At 49.1% G+C, this 21,373-nt stretch overlaps 1 protein-coding gene across 2 annotated transcripts in view; it reads left to right on the forward strand.

Annotated features, from left to right (window-relative positions):
• The window catches only part of GMPR (guanosine monophosphate reductase), a 49,357-nt gene extending 28,239 nt beyond the window's left edge, over positions 1-21,118 (forward strand). The window contains exons 5-9 of one of the 2 annotated variants that reach the window (XM_033216304.1): positions 338-419; positions 4,674-4,780; positions 12,590-12,632; positions 16,057-16,216; positions 20,586-21,118. In XM_033216304.1, coding sequence (XP_033072195.1) covers positions 338-419; positions 4,674-4,780; positions 12,590-12,632; positions 16,057-16,216; positions 20,586-20,766 — 573 coding nt within the window. In that variant the 3' untranslated portion in view covers positions 20,767-21,118. The remainder of the gene's footprint in view (positions 1-337; positions 420-4,673; positions 4,781-12,589; positions 12,633-16,056; positions 16,217-20,585) is intronic. The other variant, XM_033216305.1, reaches the window with a different exon arrangement.
• Positions 21,119-21,373: the final 255 nt, after the last annotated feature.

A 21,373-nucleotide genomic window follows, 5' to 3' on the forward strand; every position in this document is an offset into this window, starting at 1 on the left:
CCAAAGTGCTGGGATTACAGGAGTGAGCCACCGCACCCGGCCCCCTCTAAGATTTTTGTTGTTGATTGCTGAAATGTCTGAAAAGCCCTGACCTGGACATTCTAAGGTCTCTTCTAGTTCTTAAATCCTATAATGCCGTATCTTCTCATGCCACCAGCTCACCCAAGGGGCCTTTCCCAAAAGTGGCCTCCAGGTATGAAATTCTGTGTTCCTTTTTTGTCCCCCAGCTGCCTGGTGGCTTTAGGACGTACACATCCTCGTGTTCGGGTGTGGAGTTCCTCACCTTTATACCAGCAATAGTAGTTCACGATCGTGAGCTGTATTCTTTCTGTCTCAGGCAGGGAACGTGGTGACAGGAGAAATGGTAGAAGAGCTTATTCTTTCCGGAGCAGATATCATCAAAGTGGGAGTTGGACCAGGTAAGACTTGTTAGGAGCACGGCAGAGGGCGTGTGTGGGGAAGAATGGGATCTGGGGCTTGCGGGGACTGGAGATCACTAGAAGGGGATGGATGCACGAATGACTCACAGATATTTAAAGCACGCTTTTTCTGGAAGCATCATTGAGCTTCTCAGGGAAGCCCCTGATGCAAAGTATTATTGAACTGCTTTTTGATGCCCCCAAGGACCTTCTAAATGAACTTGGATGTGGTTAGAATATGAGGGCTTGGTTTCAGAACCAATGTGGAAGGAAAGAACATAGATTTCACTAATGACCCCATGCACCTTGAAGAGGAAAGTGATAGGTGAAGGATCTGTAGAGACAGTTAATAAACATGAATGACTCCAGTTTATGTGAAGGTTTGAGGGACCCCACACATTGCAAATAAGCTTGCAGTGAGGAGGCCACATTTGAACTTGACCCATGGCCTAGGTAATGAGCACCTTTGGCTCCTCACCTGATACATATTAGATGTAGATTTTTGACCATGTTCTTCTCCCAGGTGTGCTTTCTTAGGACCACCCATTGGCATCTTAAGCAGAAGAACTAGGTGGAACCTTCTGTCCTTGTCATGGGTGGTGCCATTTTCTCATGGGGCAGAGTTACTGTTTGCTTGTCCTCTTTGCCATGCATGAAGATGAGCTGCCATGTTTTAAATTCATCCATGCACATCCGTTATTAACCAGACACTAACATTGAGGAGCAAGAAAGAAGATACACATTTTCACTTGGGACTAAAAAACAGCAAAGATTTTTCAAAAGAATCTCACACCCAAATGACACTACCAAAAAAGGAAGCAAACCTAACCCAACATGAGAGGAATCTGTGGGAAAACGCACAGCTGGGAGGCACTGGAGACGCTGTTGAGCTGTGACTTGGCTCCGTGATCAGCCTGAGGGAATTGGATGTGTATGAAGAGAATATTAGGAAGAAGAGCCCTGTAGATTCATAAAAATGCCCAAGCTTTTAACATACAGAGAGATTTTCAAGGTTAAGTTTTTTCATATTGCCACTTGTTTAAGCCAGTTAATAATGTATTCTGAGCAAGTGGGAAGAGGTCTTTACTGAGTATCTATCATTATTGAAAAGACAGAGAAAGGATAAGGCCCTGTTCTTCCTTACCAGGCTGCCTCCTCTTAGGGCAGGCTGTAATAGATAGACTGATAAAAGAACAAAATAGGCTAATAAACTAGGAAGACTCTTTTTTTCCCCAAAGGCAGGGACACTCACTAGTCACCTGTTTAATCAGAAATATGGACCTGATGTGGTGGCTCATGCCTGTAATCCCAGCACTTTGGGAGTCCAAGGTGGGTGGATTGCTTGAGCCCAGGAGTTCGAGATCAGCCTGGGCAACATGGTGAGACCCTGTCTCTACTAAAAATACAAGATAAAAATTAAAAAGTAGTCAGGCACAGTGGCGTGCACCTGTAGTCTCATCTACTTGGGAGGCTGAGGTGGGAGGATCACCGGATCCTGGGAGGTGAGGGCTGCAGTGAGCCAAGATCGTGCCACTGCACTCCAGTGTTGGTGATAGAGCAAGACCCTGTCTCAAGGGAAAAAAAAAGGAAATATGTATTGAGTGTTTGCTAGCTACTATTGTGTTGGGCGGGTGCTGTATAGGGTGTGAAGATGTGTAAGAAGCTTCTTGGCTCTCAAAGCTTTTTTTTTTTTTTTTTTTTTGAAAAATAAAACAACAGTGTTGCTCTGTTACCCAGGCTGGGGTGCAGTGGTGCAATCTCAGCTCACTGCAACCTCCGCCTCCCAGGTTCAAGTAATTCTTCTGCCTCAGCCTTGCGAGTAACTGGGATTACAGGCATGCACCACCATATCTGGCTAATTTTTTGTACTTTTAGTAGAGATGGGGTTTCACCATGTTGGCCAGGCTGGTCTCGAACTCCTGGCCTCAGGTGATCCGCCCACCTTGGCCTCCCAACGTGTTGGGATTCCAGGTGTGAGCCAATGTACCCGGCCTTCTCAAAGCTTTTCTAGATGTGATCTCAAGCATTTACTACACTTGTTTTCTTGCACATCTTTGTGTCTGCATTCTATTTCCCCAGAAGCTGTATTGTCCTTCTGCTCTCATTATCTCTCCCCACTCCTCTGGCTGTCTGTGTAGAACAGATGTGACTAAAGAGAACAAGGGGCCTTCTCTGAGCCTGATGCACGGGAGCCACTTCTTTAAATTGTTTGGAGACCATATTTAAGTCTCACACATTCTTTATGGTAAAAACATTGCGTATTACATATCTAAATGATAACAATACTGGATGTCTATTGATTGATAGATTTCATTCATTATTGAGCAACCCCTGGGAACTGGGAAAAAAAAGCATCAGAAATGGATTCCCTGCCCCTCTAGTCGGGAGAAAATATGTGCCAACTTTTTTCACCTAGGTGTTAATCAAAACCACCTGTGCCTTATTTTAAGCTTCTTCCTTGGCTGTTCCCAAGAAAGGCAACTGGTCTACCCTTTATAGGGCCCTCACTATGATCAGAGCCCCAGGCTTACTGCAGCTGAGGCCCCACTCCCGGATCTAGCAATTGAATGGGAGAGGAGGAGAACAGCCGAGGCTGAACCAGGGGTTACACCTCTTATTCTGCACAACCTCCGGTTGCAGGGCGGAGGGAAGGCGCCTTCGTGGGAATGAGACTTGTTGGCTCCAGGACTGTGAGTGACACATGGCAGGACACAGGGAGCTACAGGACTTCTGTGGACTCTGCCCCACAGCTGATGCAGGAGAGGGGCTTGCCCTGTCTCTCCTGGTTTCTCTGCTAAATCCAGGCCTGGGGAACACAGACAGAAATTAGCATCCTACAAGGTAGTGGTGGCCCAGAGCCAGAGAGGAGGCTGGGCCTCAAAGCATCCCACCTCCGGGTCTGGTGGGAGGGAGGAGTTCACTTCTGCCTTTACCCTGTTCTCAGAGCGCCCTCTCATGCACACCACAAGACATCCGGGAGGGTCTGAGTGAGTGGCAGTGGAGAGAGGGATGTGGGTGACTCATTCATTCTTGAGTCCACACATTCTTTCAGTGACTATTTATAGTGCCTTATTGTATACGAGGCTGTGTTCTCGGCACCTGATAACAACAGTGAATGTCCATGGAGCCGACCACCCAGCAGAGAAGACAGACCCTTAACATTCTCACACAGTTCCTGATTGAAATGCCTCTTTTTGAAACTGCGATGAACAACTCCCCTGGGGCAGTGACATTTAAGAAGAAGCTGGAAAGATGAGAAGGGGTTGGCTGGGCGGGCTGGTGCAGAGGGGAGTGTCCGAGAGAGAGAACATCGTGTCCAGAGTCCCGGTGGGAAGAAACTTGCCCCATTGGAGAAGCAGTGGGGAGGGAGGGGAGCAGGTGGAGCTGGATTCTGCTGATCTGGGTAAAGTGGGGTGCTGCGGGGACACTGGGAAGCTTGAATAAGGGGAGGTATGATAAAGAGGTCAGAGTGTGACTTGGCTTGGACCTAACTGGGAGAACAACCAAGACTGGGGCTGACTGTGGCACAGGCAGGCAGGAGGGTGCTGGCGTGAGCCCTGCATGGAAGTGAACCTCCGGCTGGGCTGCAAGGGACTTGAGGTGGGGCAACCAGGAGGGAGATGGACAAGCAGCTGGGCCCTGTGGAGCACAGAGCTGAGTGAGAGCAGGTGAGGGTGTGAAGGGTGTGCTTGCTGCAGGCCAGGCCCTGGGCTAAGAGGTATCCCTCCCTGTGCCATCTGCCCTCTGTCACAACCCCGGGAGACTGTGTTTCTCTTTGCATTTTACAGTCCAGGCAGTGAGACTTAAAAAAGGTGAGTCATTTGGCAAAGTTTGAAGGTAAAGAAGCTGCGAGGCTGTGGGAGGATTCTGAGAGGTCGTTTAAAGCAGAGCGTAGATTGTGGAAAGGTGGAAAGGAGTCGGCGTTTAAGTGTGGAGAGATCAGTGCTTGGCCACTGCATGGGAGCCGATGCCACAGGGAGGAGTGGCAGTGACAGGTGCATGGTAGAGGGGAAGGCGATGTCTGGGACATCAGGCAGTGACAGTGATGAGGACTGAAGGGGTACACGACCAGGCGGTGTGGTTTACAGCAACCTCCGGCGTGCAGGTTGGCAGCCCATTCCCCACATCTCCTCTGCCACAAAGGCTCACCCTGGTCACTAGAGCGGGGCTGCAAAGGTGATGGGGGCACATTTCATGTCACAGTGTTCTCATGTATAACCATCTCTTTGGGGGTCAACTTCTTTCTCTGTGCAGGTTCTGTGTGCACCACCCGCACCAAGACAGGAGTAGGGTACCCCCAGCTGAGCGCCGTCATTGAGTGTGCCGACTCCGCCCATGGCCTGCAGGGCCACATCATCTCTGTGAGTCTCCACCCGGGGCGGGGGCCAGGGGCGGGAGCCGGGGCCGGGGCTGGGGTGTCTTGGGAGGCCCCCTGCACCCTCGCTGCTCTTCTTCCACTGACTGAGCATCCTGTGGGCACAGGAAGCAGCTGGGCACTGCGGTCACAGTGCTGACATTCAGCAGAAATAGAGGCTCTGCTGCCCACGAATTTCACAGTGAGGGTGGCAGGCCTGGTAGGCAGAAGCCATGAGCAGGTTGGGTGGTGCATCCGATGAGGGATGTGCAGGCAGCTTTTAGAGCACAGGGTAGGCCAGGCCACAGGTTGCTAGAACAGTTGTAGCAAAGCCCCACAGACTGGGGGCTTAAATTTCAGTATCTCACCGTTCTGGAGACGAGAAGCCCAACATCAGGGTGTTGGGGGGCCATGCTGTCTCTCAGGGCCCCAGGGAAGGATCTGTTCCAGGCCTCTCTGTGACCTTCTGCTGGGTCCTTAGCTTGTGGCATCCTCCCTGTGTGTATGTGTCTGTGTGCAAACATCCTCTTTTCCTGAGGACACTAGTCCTTTTGGATCAGGGGCCACCCTCCTCCAGGATGTCCTCATCTGAACTGATGACATGTCCATTGTCCCTGTTTCCAAATAAGGTCATATTCTGAGATGCTAGGGGTTAGGATGGCAATATGCAAGTGTTTGGGGGGACCCAGTTCAACCCATAACAGGCCACGTATCCCGTAGTCAGGGTCAGGGAAGATTTCCTGGAGTGTAATAGGGAGACCTGATGGTTGAAAAGGAATTTTTCAGATGAGAAGAAAGAAAGGAACAGAAAAGCACTGGGGAACCAAATCTCAGTCACTGCATCTGGGGCGAGTGAGCTGAGAGGGGCAGGCGTGAGGGGCAGCAGGAGATAAGCTTGAAGGCAAGAATGGACAAAAGCGGTGGGATCCAGCTTTAAGGATGGGACTTCTCGGCCGGGCGCGGTGGCTCAAGCCTGTAATCCCAGCACTTTGGGAGGCCGAGACGGGCGGATCACGAGGTCAGGAGATTGAAACCATACTGGCTAACACGGTGAAACTCCGTCTCTACTAAAAATACAAAAAAATTAGCTGGGCAAGGTGGCGGGCGCCTGTAGTCCCAGCTACTCGGGAGGCTGAGGCAGGAGAATGGCGGGAACCCGGGAGGCGGAGCTTGCAGTGAGCTGAGATCCGGCCACTGCACTCCAGCTTGGGGGCAGAGCGAGACTCTGTCTCAAAAAAAAAAAGGATGGGACTTCTCCAAGAGCACCAGGGAGCTATTGCAGAGGTCTGAGCAGGCGAGTGCCCAACTCACTCCCTTGGGGCGGATTGAAAGGGGCAAGATAAAAAAGAGCCCAGCTGGGACAGCATTAGTAATTCAGTGGGGAGGTGACTGTGCCCTGTAGCAGGCTTGAGAGCCGTCTCCAGAATTGACTGACATTTGGGAGGCAGAATTAAACAAGTGTCGGCAATGGAGTAGGTGCTTGGAGGGCCCTGGAGAAGGAGGAGGAGGAGCAAGGCTACGACTGGCTTACGTACTGGCTCACGTGCTGGCTCACCTGGAAGATGGCTGCAAAGGAAGAGGTTCGGGGCTGGTGTGGTGTTCACTATGGCACGTGTCTGTTGATTTTGAGGTGCTTGAGGGGCATCAGAAGGGAAACTGCACATGAGGCATTGTGTTCATGGTTGGAGATCTGGCAGCTTTTAGTCCATAGATGATGAGTCTTGGGGAATGGTGCTGAGGTAACAACTGAAGCTAGGATCAAGGTCTTTCACTCGCTGTCCAGTGCAGATTGCCCGAGCTCCTTCTAATGCCTCATCCAAGTTTTTCACCCACCCATCCATTCATCCAGCAAGTATCTATTAAGCATCTACTGTGATAGAATCTAAAATAAATGGTTAAAGGTTTATTGGTTAATGACAGAGTTCTAAGACCCTCCACTCAATACCCTTTGCCCCAGTGAACAAATTAATATCCATTTACCAAGCAACTAGTGTGTAAAAGGCTGACATAGAACTGTCGGTCTACATTTGCTAAGAGGTTATTCAACTCACGGGAGCGGCCAAGCAGTAGTACCATTCCGCAGTATGTCAGTGGTTCTCAAATCCTGAGTGCAGCCTTGTCTGAGGCTGGCTGCATGAGGATCACCAGAGAGGCTTTTACAAATCAACATTCCCAGACCCCATCCTAGTGAACTGACTCTTTCACAGGGTGGTCCCCCAAATCCCCATATGTAATTAGTCCTGTCTCCATTGCCTAATAATGTTAACCATTGAGCATCTCCATCAAGTCAAAACGTGGACCCTGTATCATAAGTGTTACTTGAATGACCACTATTTCCTAAGTAGTGGAGTTGAGATTAATAAGGTTTTACTCTGAACATATGCTGAGATCCTCATGTCTTCGTAGAAACTTCAGACTTGCTTAGTTTACAGGGCTGTTTAGCCGAAGATTGGTGGTAGGGTGGGGTAGAGGCTCTGTGTGTCCCAGAGGTGAATCTGATTGGAAATCAAGTTAGCATCTCTTTACACAGTACCACCTAACTTATAGTGTATCTCAGCAGTTCTCTTAAGCCTGGTGCCCAGACCAGCAGCATGAGTATCAACGGAAAACTTGTTAGAAATTCTTGGGCCCCACCCGCGACGTTACCTACTGAATCAGAACTCTGCAGGTCAGGCCCCGGAACCTGTTTTAACAAAAGCCCTCCAGGTAGTTCTGATGTCCTCTTAAGTGTGAGAGCCACTGGCTTATAGAGTAGAGGCTCAGCATATGCTGGCCGGGTCCTGAACCAGGTCTCATCTGCTGGTGCCCAAGGTGGCAACTTCTCTGAATTTAGCAGTTAGGGACAATGACATCCCAAGCCTGGGGTACTGGTGCAATAGGAAGGTAGCACTTCTGATCTTGCTTGTGTTCTCTGAGGTTCTTTATTTTTATTTTTATTTTTTTACTTTTTTATTTATTTTTTTGAGATGGAGTCTTGCTCTGTCGCCCAGGCTGGAGTGCAGTGGCATGATCTCGGCTCGCTGCTAGAATGCCTCCCAGGTTCAAGCAATTCTCCTGCCTCAGCCTCCCGAGTAGCTGGGATTACTGGCATGTGCCACCATGCTCAGCTAATTTTTTTTGTATTTTTAGTAGAGGTGGGGTTTCACCATGCTGGCCAGGCTGGTCTCGAACTCCTGACCTTGTGATCCACCTGCCTCAGCCTCCCAAAGTGCTAGGATTACAGGCGTGAGCCACTGTGCCCGGCCTCCGAGGTTCCTTTTACATCAGTGCTGAGAGGTCTCCTAGATGGGGTTGGGAGTTCCATTTAGCCAGAAAAGCAAATGAATGGACTTAGTAGAATTTGGACCCTTGCCCTCAGCTCAGTCCTTGTAAGCAGCTGAGTGTCTTGGGGTTTAAAGCAGCCATTGCCCCTACACTCCCTTTGTCTAACAGGGCACGGGCATGTTTCTCTTACTTGCCAGTAGCCCTGAACCTGCTGGAAACCCACCAGATGTTTTGGATCCTGCCACTTGGTCCAATTTCCTTCTAGCTGTCCCATTTTACACTTTATTTGCTGAATTAGCACATTGGTGCTGTTGAAGTTCAAAGGAAGCCACAATGTGTGGTGTCTGTTCAGCATGTGCTGATACCCAAGAGGCTGGCCTTCAGTCGTGTTTCTACTTATTGTGGCCCACATGGGCTTCAGAGAAGCCGAGAGGAAAAATTCAGGATACTTCCTGCATAGGTGAAGATTAAGGTGGGATCAGTTAATTTTTTGTTGTCACACCATTATTTAGAAATACCTAAACAAATTCATTCAAATAATTAATCTTTTTTTTGAGGCTGGAAAATTTTCCCAACAAAATATGTTTAACCTAGGAAAAGTTAGAAATGCAAATAAACACAAAAAGGAAAATAAGTATTAGCGGTAACGCTATCATCTTAAGATAACCACTGGTTCTAAACTTGTTTTTCCATTTTTATAGCTGTGTGACCTTAGAAGAGTTGCTCAACCTTTCTGAGCCTCATTTCCCTCCCTCCCCCCCCACCCCCCGCCGTTTACACAATATCTCCTTCAGGTTCATGACTTTGAATGGCAAAATGACTTTTAAGTTCATAATAGTTGCTGGTTTTTAGTAGGTGACTGACTTGAACTCTTTTCTCTGCCTATTCCATGTTTGCCATCACCATCCTTCCTTTGTTTTAGGAATGAGCAAGTATTTTTCTTTTTTCTTTTTTCATTGTGAGTATTCAACATGTGAGCAAGTATTTTTTTTTTCCTTTTTTTTTTTTTTTGTTGTTGTTTTTTGACAGAGTCTTGCTCTGTCAACCAGGCTGGAATACAGTGGCATGATCTCGGCTCACTGCAACCTCAGTCTCCTGGGTTTAAGCGATACTCCTGCCTCAGCCTCCCGAGTAGCTGGGATTACAGGCACGTGCCACCACACCCAGCTAATTTTTGTAGTTTTAGTAGAGACTGGGTTTCACCATGTTGGCCAGGCTGGTCTCAAACTCCTGACCCTAGGCGATCTGCCCGCCTCAGCCTCCCAAAGTGCTGGGATTATAGGTGTGAGCCACCGTGCCTGGCCTGAGCAAGTATTTTTAAGCAAAAGAGGCAAGCTGACAGTTCACAAGTTATCATTCATGTCTCATGATGCCGTTTGTACTTAAATATAATGTTAACTCTTTTAGAAAAAACAAGAAAAGGACTCCTTGTAAATTACTGCCTTGAATACTTGCACAGAACAAAATACTAGCCCAAATGTTGTTGTTGTTTTTAACAACCTTTCAGCAGCTATGAATATTTATGTGTGAATATACATGTATGTCTTAGATTGCTGGAGCTACTCTGCTTCCCGAGAATGTGAAAAGACACTCTGAACACTTTTGGAAATATACACAGTAGCAGGAAGTAGACTGCCCTGTCTGTCCTAAGGCATCATGTGAAGTCGGATTGCTTTTGCTTAAATGTGCAACCATTAACCACATATGGTTGTTTGGTCTACGCTGCCCATTTCACAAGTGCAAATACCAAAGCACCCTGTGAGCAGATGACGCCGTAAATATGATTTCCCTTTTGCAACACGCCATACAGCTGTATTAACTGTGGATCTCTTGGCCCATCCTGGGAAGAGAAAGGCTGATTTTCTTGGGGTCCCAGTGGCACAGGGTTCCTGATTCAGGCCTCATCACTGACCACAGTGATATAAAATATTCAGGACACCACAGGAGACACAAATGAGTGAAGAAAAAGAGTGATTTTGTTTTTGTTTTATTTTTTTTTTTTTGAGACGGAGTCTCGCTCTGTCGTCCAGGCTGGAGTGCAGTGGTGCGATCTCGGTTCACTGCAAGCTCCGCCATTCTGCTGCCTCAGCCTCCCGAGTAGCTGGGACTACAGGCGCCCGCCACCACGCCTGGCTAATTTTTTGTATTTTTGGTAGAGATGGGATTTCACCATGTTAGCCAGGATGGTCTTGATCTCCTGACCTTGTGATCCGCCCGCCTCGGCCTCCCAAAGTGCTGGGATTACAGGCGTGAGCCACCGCGCCTGGCCAAGAGTGATTTTTTAAAAAGTCATGTTTTAGGCCGGGCGCGGTGGCTCAAGCCTGTAATCCCAGCACTTTGGGAGGCCGAGACGGGCGGATCACGAGGTCAGGAGATCGAGACCATCCTGGCTAACATGGTGAAACCCCGTCTCTACTAAAAATACAAAAAACTAGCTGGGCGAGGTGGCGGGCGCCTGTAGTCCCAGCTACTCGGGAGGCTGAGGCAGGAGAATGGCGTGAACCCGGGAGGCGGAGCTTGCAGTGAGCCGAGATTGCGCCACTGCACTCCAGTCTGGGCGACAGAGCGAGACTCTGCCTCAAAAAAAAAAAAAAAAAAAAAAGTCATGTTTTAAAAGGACTTATTTTAATGGGAGCATGAGTTTATTTAATGTGTTTGAGGCCAGAGTGTGAAACACTGTGTAGAGCTGGTTTTGATAAAGAGATAAAGCACTTTAAAATTAATTGGCAGGGCAAGTGAAGGGCATTTTGAGGTTGTACCTTTGAAAGGTAAAGTAAATAAATATGCCAGGATTTTGAAGCATTAACAAGGGGTATAGAGCCACAAGCCCTGTTCCTGTCTTCACACAGAGGGTTTGGGCCAGATAACATATGAGACCACCTCTGAAATAATTATTCCTCAGTGCTCTGTGGCCCTCTGGGGGTCAGAGAACCATGTATGAATAACACATTTGATTGAGGAAATAACTATGGTCAGTAAATGTTTGTAAAGAAAAGGTGCAGCCTTCACACTTAACCTTTTGATCAGAGCTGCAAAGAAGTAGTGAAACAGTATTGGAGTTCTAGCTCCTGGAGTGACAGGCCTCATTGGTACATAGAGAAAGGGGACTGAATCACAGAGACCCTATGTTCTCAGTTGGAGATTTCTTTACAAGGTAGCTCATCCCATTTCCCTGCCCTCCAGCTGCAGAGGTGCGTGCACCTACCTGCAGATTGTAACACGGGGTAGTCTGGGTACCCTGTCTTTTCTCTGTTCCTTCCCAAAGTAGGTCCCATCTTCTGGGGACAGGTGCTTCCCTCTGAGGCCCTGCTGTTTCTCCTAGACCCACACTTAGCTGTGGGCTGTGTCACCGTCACGTGAGCCTTGACACTGTTGCTGTCTCCCCTTGCGCCATAGTGTCTGGCTGCTGCTCCAGCGTACTGTTGCTGTCCATTTGCCCCTTGAATTGCACCCAGGCTACATTAGGAATAGTAGGTAGCATTCTGGGCATTTGGTGTCTTGGGTTTATAAGAAAATGCAGCTAGTGACTGGGTGCGGTGACTCACGCCTATAATCCCAGCAGTTTGGGAGGCCGAGGTGGGCAGATCACTTGAGGTCAGGAGTTTGAGAGCAGCCTGGCCAACGTGGCAAAACCCTGTCTTTACTAAAAGTACAAAAATTAGCCGGGCTTGGTGGTGGGCGCCTGTAATCCAGCTACTCAAGAGGCTGAGGCAAGAGAACTGCTTGAACCTGGGAGGCAGAGATTGCAGTGAGCCGAGATCACGCCACTACACCCCAGCCTGGAGGACAAGAGTGAGACTCTGTCTCAAAAAAAAAAAAAAAAAAAGAAAAGAAAAGAAAATGCAGCTAGCTCTGCATCCTGGAAGACTTGTACTGTGTGGCTGGTGTTTAAACATTACCTCCCACAGCTGAACCTTGCTGGGCAGCCCAAGATAACAGACTGGCCCTGCTACACATTAAACCAGCCCAAGTGTGGTCTGCGTGGACAGTGTGGGTGAAAGAACAGATGTTTGATTTTAAGGTAACTGTGTACCATACATGAGGAATAGGAAACATGGAAGTACCTGGAAAGATAAAAGGATTAACTCAATGTCCTTTTCTTGGCTCTTAAAAGATTTCAACCCTTGTACTAAATAAATCTCACCTCACAGCAGCCAGAGAGGGAAAAGTGGCTTCTAAGTGAGAATGAGCGTGGACGGTGGAATGGCTGGATGTGTTATAAAAGGGGCTGGCATGGGATGAGGGCCAAGCCCTTCCACTACTCACAGCCCCTGCTGCCTCCTGCTCTGCAACAGAAGTGCCCGAGCCCAGGTGGGCAGTGGGTGGTGCCAGCCTCTGACCCACAGAGGAAGCCTGGATGGGCCTGGGGAGTGAAAGGTGCGATATTGAGGGGAGTACACTCCATCAGACAACAACAGCCATGGTGGGGGGACTTGCGCTCATGGGCTTGCTGGGGGCTGTGGTGGGTCTGAACCCCCAGTCACTGGATCATCCGGGGACAACCTGGCTGAGCTCCCACTGATGTCTTGTCGTTGCTTTTTCCTCTGTGAAGGATGGAGGCTGCACGTGTCCAGGGGATGTCGCCAAAGCATTTGGTAAGGCCGGGCCCTGGTGCAGAGGGAGGGAAGGAAGGAGGAAGAGAGCTCCTTGCACCTCTCCAGGTGGCAACCTGAATGAGGAGGGGGACCTGCTGGGGAAGTTCTGGGCCTCCTGGAGTTTCCTCTCCCTGGGTTTCAGTCCCAGTTGGCCCAAATCCCAGCATTGATTTGGTTCTGGTCCATGGTAGAGCAGGCCACAAATGCCCTAGGAGATGGATCTAGGCGTAACGTCCTGCAAACCAGGAGTGGGTGAAGTCAAGGCCTCTTCATTCCAGGGAAGAGAAGGCTCAGGGGACCTGTCCAAGGGGACCGTGACAGGTGTGATGTGTGGGAACTGCAGACAGAGTTTTTTGGACCCAGCCTGGAGAAGTCCGGTGGAAGGGACTGGAGGAATCCTGCAGCGGTTTCTCACTGGAGGCTGGAGCCTGCCTCCCACTAGGGGGCAGCAGTGCCTGCTGTGAGCCCGTGGGATTGGGGATCAGGGAGCGGTGGTGGGTGGGCAGCAGGTCCTGAGCTTTTCTCGGGAAAGCCTCTCAACACCACAAACAGTAAAGTACAGCTGCCGAGCCCCGTGTTGGCCACTGAACTGCAAACTGCATTCGGAAGTCAGAGCTGGCCCTGTGGCTGCGGGCTCCAGAATTGAAATGGGGGTTGTGGGTGCCGGCTGGAGCAAAAACGCAGCTCTCACGCCTCAGCCCTTTGCTGATGCCAGAAAAAAAAAAATGGTGGCAGGAAACTTTCTGTCATAGGAATTCTGGTGTGTGTGTGTGTGTGTGTGTTTTGTTTTGTTTTGTTTGTTTGTTTGTTTTTGTTTTTGTTCAGGCTGGGTGCCGTGGCTCACACTTGTAATCCCAGCACTTTGGGAGGCCGAGGTGGGCGGATCTCTTGAAACCAGGAGTTTGAGACCAGCCTGGCCAATACCCCCATCTCTACTAAAAATCCAAAAAAAAAATTACCTGGGTGTGGTGGTGCACGCCTGTAATCCCAGCTACTCAGGAGGCTGAGGTGGGAGAATCACTTGAACCCAGGAGCCAGAAGTTGCAGTGAGCTGAGATCACGCCACTGCACTCCAGCCTGAGTGACAGAGTGACCTGTCTCAAAAAAATATAAAAAATAAAAATTAAAAAATGTTCAGACAACAACCCTGATAGTGACAAAGGAAAACGTTAGGATGGTGGTCTTAGCAACAAGGTTTCATAGCAACCCAAAGAATGTCATGAAAAATGGGATTTAACCTCATCCTAATCATAAATCCTATCTGTGGAAGGGAATCTACAAACCCTCCAGTGATTCCAGCTTCTTCTTTTAAGGTTGAGGGGACTGAGGCTCTAGGAGCGAATGACAAGGTCACAGTCCTACAATCAGGGGCAGAACAGGGAGAACACAGTGCCTCTGCTAACTAGTATTGTCACTTACCCTGTATTGTAAGGATCATCGGCCAAGGGCATTTTTACGGTTGGTTTTTGAGCTGAATCTACTTAATACAGGTGGCGGTCCGTCTTGGACTCTTTTGTGTTGCCTCACATGTGCTCTCTGTACACAGAGAGAGCCCAACACACTTTAAAGTGGCTGGTTGTTGAGAAGATGCCTTGTAGATCACAGTTCCCGGCCTTTGGACCACACTCAGCTCAGTCTCCTTTGGGTGTCATTCCCTCCTCCGCTGTCTCTCAGTCAGTGTAGCCATACCTGTACCAAGACTCAGTGGAGTGAGAGGGACCATGTCAGGGAAGGATGCAAGAGTGTCCCGAAATGAAAATGGTTGGGAACCCCCGCAAAGTGTTCTTTCAGTGGGTCTGTGCTCTGCGTTCCTGCTGTTGACATCTGCTCCTTTGCAGCTGCCGAGGAGGTGCTGTGCTCCTGAATTGTGGTCGTCAAGAATCCTGGCTGAACACCAGTTATCCTCTGTCTCGTTAAAATGATGGCAGGAGGACCAGGGAGTCACATTCGTGTTAGGAAGCCCAAAAGGGAGGGTCTTCAGAGGTTGCTGCCACGTAGGAAGGTTGCGCTGTGCTTTGCTTCCCTGAGTGCCAGAACAGCATGCCTTTCTGTCATGCTGAACAGAAGGGGCGGTAACGCCAATGCAAAACCCAGAGTGCTCTGCCGATGTTTAAATGACCAAATCGAAGGTATCAGGGCCACTTTCAGGGGTTCCTATGTTTCCTCCTCCTAATTAGGATTTGCCAGGCTCCCTTCCTCCTTCATCCTATTACTTAATACATCTGTACCTTGCTACTGTCTTGTTCTGTTCTAAATGTAAACCCTCAGTAAGACTTACTCAGGGGAGGTTGTAGCAGTTCCTTAGTTAATAGGCAATGAAGAATCCCTCTGCACAGTGATCCATGAACGAGATGGGGAATGATAACTATTTTTATTATTTCTCCCACATGTTCTTTTTACTTTTTTGACAGCTAATCATTCAGCATGTACCATGTGCCATGCACTTGGGATAAACAGAGCCAGCCCTGGGCCTGTTCCAGCATAGCCCACAAAGACAGGCAGCTTCAGTACCTCTGTCTCCTGTGCCTGTCCTGGAAATGTGCTGTCATTCGGTGATTAGTCTGGCAGAGTATTGACTCGGGAAGTCTAATGCGTAGCATTGTGGTGGTGCAGGTCGAGTTTCACATGACTTCCAGAACACAAGGGCTTCTTTCCTTGAAGCTGTCTCGAGTGTAGGAGCTTCAGTCTGTTCTGAGGCCCTTTCCTGATGGATAAGCACAGGGAATGTCAGAGTGCGGAGAGCTTCAGATACAGACGAGACACCTGAGGGGGCATCATAGAGGAGTCATAGCATTAAGCACAAGATTAGATAACATGCTTTCTAAGATACTGCCCCCCCGCTTTTTTTTTTTGAGACGAAGTCTTCTGTTGCCCTGTTGCCCAGGCTGGAGTGCAATGGCATGCTCTCAGATCACTGCAACCTCCGCCTCCCGGGTTCAAGCAATTTCTGGCTAATTTTTGTATTTTTAGTAGAAATGGGGTTTTATCATGTTGGCCAGGCTGGTCCTGAACTCCTGATCTCAAGTGATCCACCCACCTCGGCCTCCCAAAGTGCTAGGATTACAGGCGTGAGCCACCGCGCCTGGCGGAATACTGCCCAATTCTAAATGTTTCTCTGATTCTAAAAGAGTTAGATCTGAGGAAGGTGCTCCTAGTTAGCCATTAAAAGCCATTCAGCATGGTCCAGTGTATGGGACACTAGCCTTCAGTAGGCTGCGTTTGTTTCTCCCAGTGTCCCATGGCCCTGGATCCCTGCATGGAAGCCTGCCTTTTTGCAGGAGATAGGCACGAGAGGTCCACCCTTTCTCTTGGCTATAGCTGTGGGGGAGGGGGTGAACTGGGCAAGCACTGGATTTTTTGAGAGTCTGTTTCCCCTGAGCTCTTTTCTCTGCTACTCCCTTTTATCCCCACCGTTGGCATTTAGGAGCTGGAGCAGATTTTGTCATGCTGGGAGGAATGTTTTCAGGTCATACGGAGTGTGCTGGAGAAGTGATTGAGAGGAACGGACGGAAGCTCAAGCTCTTCTACGGGATGAGCTCTGACACGGCCATGAAGAAGCACGCGGGAGGAGTTGCTGAGTACAGGTGAGGAGGCGGCTCCGGGGCGCGCCCTCGAGGCCTGGCCTTGCCCTTGCTTCTTACGGAGATGGGATGGAAGCAGGTCTGAACAGCAGCGCTGTGTATATTAACATACCGTGGGAAGGGGTTCTTTTAAAAGAGCCCTAATTTGTATCCAGTTAGCATTTGCAGTGTGTGGGGTTCCCAAAAGCAAGTACAGAGAAGCAGTGTTTGGGGACGGGTTGGAAGTGTGACCAGGGGTGTGTATGTGAGTGGGTACCAGTCCTGAAGGCAATACTCCAGACCTCTGGGGGTGGGCGGAATTATTGCCTTGTCCTTCCAGTAGAGCCTGTGCTGAGCTATCCCTGTAAACTTAGATCTCTAGCTTGAGAAGAGTTCGGGATGAAAGGATTGAGTTGAAGAATGGCTCTCCTTTTGCACAGAAAACCATAGGTGTGGTCTAGACCACTGCACGGTGGCCAGGCCTTTCCTGAAGAATGCTGCATACAGCTCATACTGCGTCTCACCTGCCTCCAGGCTCTGAGAGTCGACACAGCAGCATTTTCAGCCATTTAGTTGTGTTATCCCCTGTAGAAGTGGGGCTTACTTCTGCTGATGTGTGTTTATTTTGTATTTTTTTTGTGGAGGAGTCATGCTCTGTCACCCAGGCTGGAGTGCAATGGCATGATCTCAGCTCACTATAACTTCTGCCTCTCAGGTTCAAGTGATTCTCCTGCCTCAGCCTCCCGAGTAGCTGGGATTATAGGTGCCTGCCATCATGCCCAGCTAATTTTTGTGTTTTTAGTAAAGATGGGATTTCATCATGTTGGCCAGGCTAGTCTCAAACTCCTGACTTCAAGTGATGCACCCACCTCGGCCTCCCAAAGTGCTGGGATTATAGGCATGAGCAACCGCGCCCTGCTCCTGATGTGTGTTTTTAATCCATGGTCTCCAAAGACACCTGGGTCTTTTCCTGATTCAATTCCATTTTAACTCTCTGCATGTGTGTTTTAAGAACCTGATGATGGGGCCAGGCACAGTGGCTCATGCCTGTAATCCCAGTGCTTCTGGAAGCCAAGGTTGGAGGACTGCTTGAGCCCAGGAGTTCCAGTTAAGCCTAGGCAACATAGCAAGACCCTGTCTCTACAAAAAGATTAAAAATTAGCTGGGTGTGGTGTCACATGACTGTACTCCCAGCAACTCAGGAGGCTGAGGCAGGGAGATGGCTTAAGCCCAGGAGTTGGAGGCTGCAGTGAGCTGTGATCGTGCCACTATGCTCCAGCCTGGGCAACAGAGTGAAAACCTGTCAAAAAAAAAAAAAAAGAACCTGATGACGGTATACTTACTGCCTCACCGTGCTCCATAGAGCCTACTGTTATTCTCAGCAGGATTAGTGCCAACAACAAGCTATACAAAATGGGGGCAGGACCAAAGGTCCTCCATCCACAGAGGGAAGCTGGCTGTGTGAATCGGCTGGTTGCCTTTCTCCAGGAAACCTCAGGCTTCTCTCTCCAGTTTTCAGACTCTATCCCGTGCTAGAGTGGAAACCTAAGCCCTCCCTGACTGACACTCTTTGAGGAGCTGGGATTCAGATGTATTATATAAGGTTTATAACAAGCTAGCAGCAAAATCTCAGAACTCCACTGAGATTTGTAGGTAGGGGGATTGGGGGGTGGGGCGTATTCTACCAGAGTTCTGTTCTTCCGTGGGGTTCTAGCAGACTTACTTCAGTTCTCATTCACCTCAGTCTCTTTCTCTTTTGGTGGTGAACCCCAATAAAGATATTATAATATGGGAAAAGCAGGATGGGAAAGATCGATGGGGACTGCATCAATCAGAAATGAGAGATGCACTTCTTCCAGGTAGTCCCCGAAGCCCTCTTTCCCCCATGCCGTCCCTGAGAGAGGAGGAGGTTGCACAGTTGGGTAAGGAGGAGGCACTAAGCTGGACCTATGGCCAAGAAACTTCGTGCTTTACCAGCAACATGTCATCATCCAAGGGCCTGCATGTGTCTCCTCTGTGCCAGAATGTAAGTGGAGCTTTCATGGGTGAGCAGCAGCTAGGTGCTTTGCCTGGAGTACCTTTTTCACCTTCGTGGCTGCATCTTTTTTGGGTTCTAAAAACAATTATAGAATCGGGAAGTCCAGAGCAGGCTGTGGCACAAACAGAAGCCAGAGAGCTGAAAGAAAAACCGTCTCCTGTAATTTCAGCAGTGTTTAGATATAACAGAAAAAAAAAAAATAAAAGAGATTCAGCAGTAGCAAGATTCTATTCTGGAAGTGGATTCAAATCTTTAACAAGGAAGGAAATTGCTGAGAAAATTAGAACCTTAATCCAAAGGCTGCAGCCTGAGCCTTGCAGGCTGTACCTGTCCTGCCTTTCTGCTTCTGAGTCTCCGTCTCTCTCTCTCTCTCTCTCTGTCTCTCTCTCTCTCTCAGTTTTCAGCCTCATGACCATGATCTCATCATGAGAATGCTTCCTGACTTTCACAAATTACTTATGGCACAGTTATGTACACACTGCTGGTTCTTTCCCTATCATTAACTATTTCATTCTCGTGCTGTCCCCGGGAATGAAGTACCTTCATTTTACAGATGAGCAGACTTAAGCATCAGCAAAAAATGAGCTCTAGATTCACACCAGTGAGAATCTAGAAATTTCCAACAAGCTCCAGGAAGGCCATGGAAATACCTTACAAAAACGAAATGTCAGTCATTGCAGGCACATGTGTACAGACACCTGTCTGGTGTCATGGAGTGCTGAGCCCTGAACTGTCCTGGGTATGACCAGTGACTTTGGCTTCCTGAGCTTGGGGCTCTACACTGGCTGATGGTTTAAGTAGCTAGATTTAACCCAAGGGTAGTCCTGCCTGTTCAGCGACCAAGAGTTAACCCCGTTTTGAAATTCTAGGTAACGAATGACTGGTCAAGAGATGCTCTTCAAGGCAGGTGGATCACCTAAGGTCAGGAGTTCGAGACCATCCTGGCCAATATGGTGAAACCCCAACTCTACTAAAAATACTAAAATTAGCTGGGAGTGGTGGCAGGCACCTGTAATCCCAGCTACTCAGGAGGCTGAGGCAGGATAATTGCTTGAACCCAGGAGGCAGAGGTTGCAGTGAGCCGAGATTGTGCCACTGCACTGTAGTCTGGGCGACAAATGCAAAACTTCATCTCAAAAAAAAAAAAAAATTAGAGAGATGCTCTCATGTTCTTTTTCCAGCTGAAGAGAATGGCTACAGAAGGTTCCAGAATTTGGGTACTTGTTAGAACTTGCATGGCCCTTAGATGAGAACTAGAATTTTGCCTAGATTTCAGATTTCCTTCTGGTAATACACACATCTGATAATACACACATATGTAATATACACACATTCTGGTAATATATACATGTGTCTGGACCACATCCCCATTTTGCAGTAAGGGGACATGACCTGTGTTATCCAAGTAACAATCAAGCAGTGTTACATGGTGGCCTTGTGAAGAGAGGGACATGGGCTCAGTGGGGACAGTGAAATGTTGCTTAGTGTTCATGCCATAGGCCAGACCTTCTGAATTTCTAAATACTCCTCTGAAAATGTGAAAGATGCTATCCAAAGCCTGGAAGCTTCCGGTGCTAAGACAGGTCTTGGTTCTCCTCTGATTCCACCTTGCTTGGACCCATACATGTGCAGGGCGATAGGTGTAGTGACCTGTAAGAGAACAGGGAGGCAAACTGGGGGTGACTGGTGTACCCAGCAAAGCAGAAAGACAGGCAGGCTATCAGAATGGAGCCACTTTAGTGAAATCACCTTGCTGGTGATTTCCATGTAAGCTAGTAGGACCTGAGTTACCCATTTTATGTCCTCCTCGTCCTGGTCGTCCCCCTTGAAGACACTTGGTCTCTGATCTTAGAGCAGGCAGGAGGTGAAGCTCTGGACTTTTCCTGTTGTTGATCTAGGAGGGCAGGAGGCTGTTTCCAGGGGGAATCTGCCAGGGCCATTCTGGGGACATTTTGGGCTCCTGGTTGTTGGGAAGTTGGTGTGCGTGTTGAGGTAGAATAGAAAGGTAAAGGTGGTTTCTGTTAGGGGCAGAGGGGAGCACCTTGCCGGAGAGAATGGCACAAAGCGGGGTGGTATGGGTCCCCAGCTCCTTCAAGGGCTCCTCACCAGGACTTTGCTCTTCCCAGCGTGCAGGGCAGCCAGCAGTGAGCCCGTGCCCTTTGGATGGGAGGAGTGTGTTCATCTGAGATGCTGGTGATCACGCTGGCACTTGGTAGAAATGTGGGGGTGGGGTCTGGTGTTCTGAGTGCCTTGGGGGCTGCAGAAAGTGCTGGAGCTGGGAATAATTCTAACTGGGCTCTTAAGGGCATGGGGGGTAGGGAACTAGGTAAAAAGAAAACTTCTTTTGTCTTCCAGAGCCTCTGAGGGTAAGACTGTGGAAGTGCCTTACAAAGGAGATGTGGAAAACACCATCCTGGATATTCTCGGGGGACTGAGGTCCACGTGCACCTACGTGGGGGCCGCCAAACTCAAGGAGCTCAGCAGGAGGGCAACGTTCATCCGGGTGACCCAGCAGCACAACACCGTGTTCAGCTAACCCCGGAAATGAAACGGTGTCTGGCTTGAGTGGAAGCATCCAAACCTGCTTTTCCCATCTCCCTCCTACTCTGTTCTGTCAGAGCTTCTGGCTGCTCCCGAATGGTGGAATGCTGTGTCCTCTCTCCTCTCTCCTGCTGCCTGGCGGCTTCGGGGCTCTCCCGCCTGCCTTCTCGGGGCGCAGACACAAGGCACCGATTGGGCCAACATCAGAGCCCTGCTGCCCAGAACTCATAACCTTGTTCAAACCAACACTCGCACCTTTGTCTTTTTCTCTTTCTCTCTCCCTTGTTTGTTTTTCTTTATTTTTTAAAAGAAGATGGTTTCACTTTAATATAATGCTATTAAGACTTGATGGAGTTGCTGGAGTTTGTATTTGCAGGAGTCAAGTTGAATGGTTTGGGATTTGTTTTGCCGTCTTCTTGGACAGGCCGGTGGCAAGCCACTCCTGGCGATTAGCAGACAAATCACCGTAGGAGGGCAAGGAGAGGAGGACGGTGCGGGAGCCGGGGAAGGACAGGCCGGAGTCAGAGTAGCTGGCATCCCCCATCTCTAGCTTTTGGTTGTTGCAAAAGAACAAAAGCAGTTTTTAACTGGACAGATGTAAC

This window comes from Trachypithecus francoisi, unplaced genomic scaffold (assembly GCF_009764315.1).
Source record: "Trachypithecus francoisi isolate TF-2019V2 unplaced genomic scaffold, Tfra_2.0 Lachesis_group10, whole genome shotgun sequence".
Lineage (NCBI taxonomy): Eukaryota > Metazoa > Chordata > Mammalia > Primates > Cercopithecidae > Trachypithecus > Trachypithecus francoisi.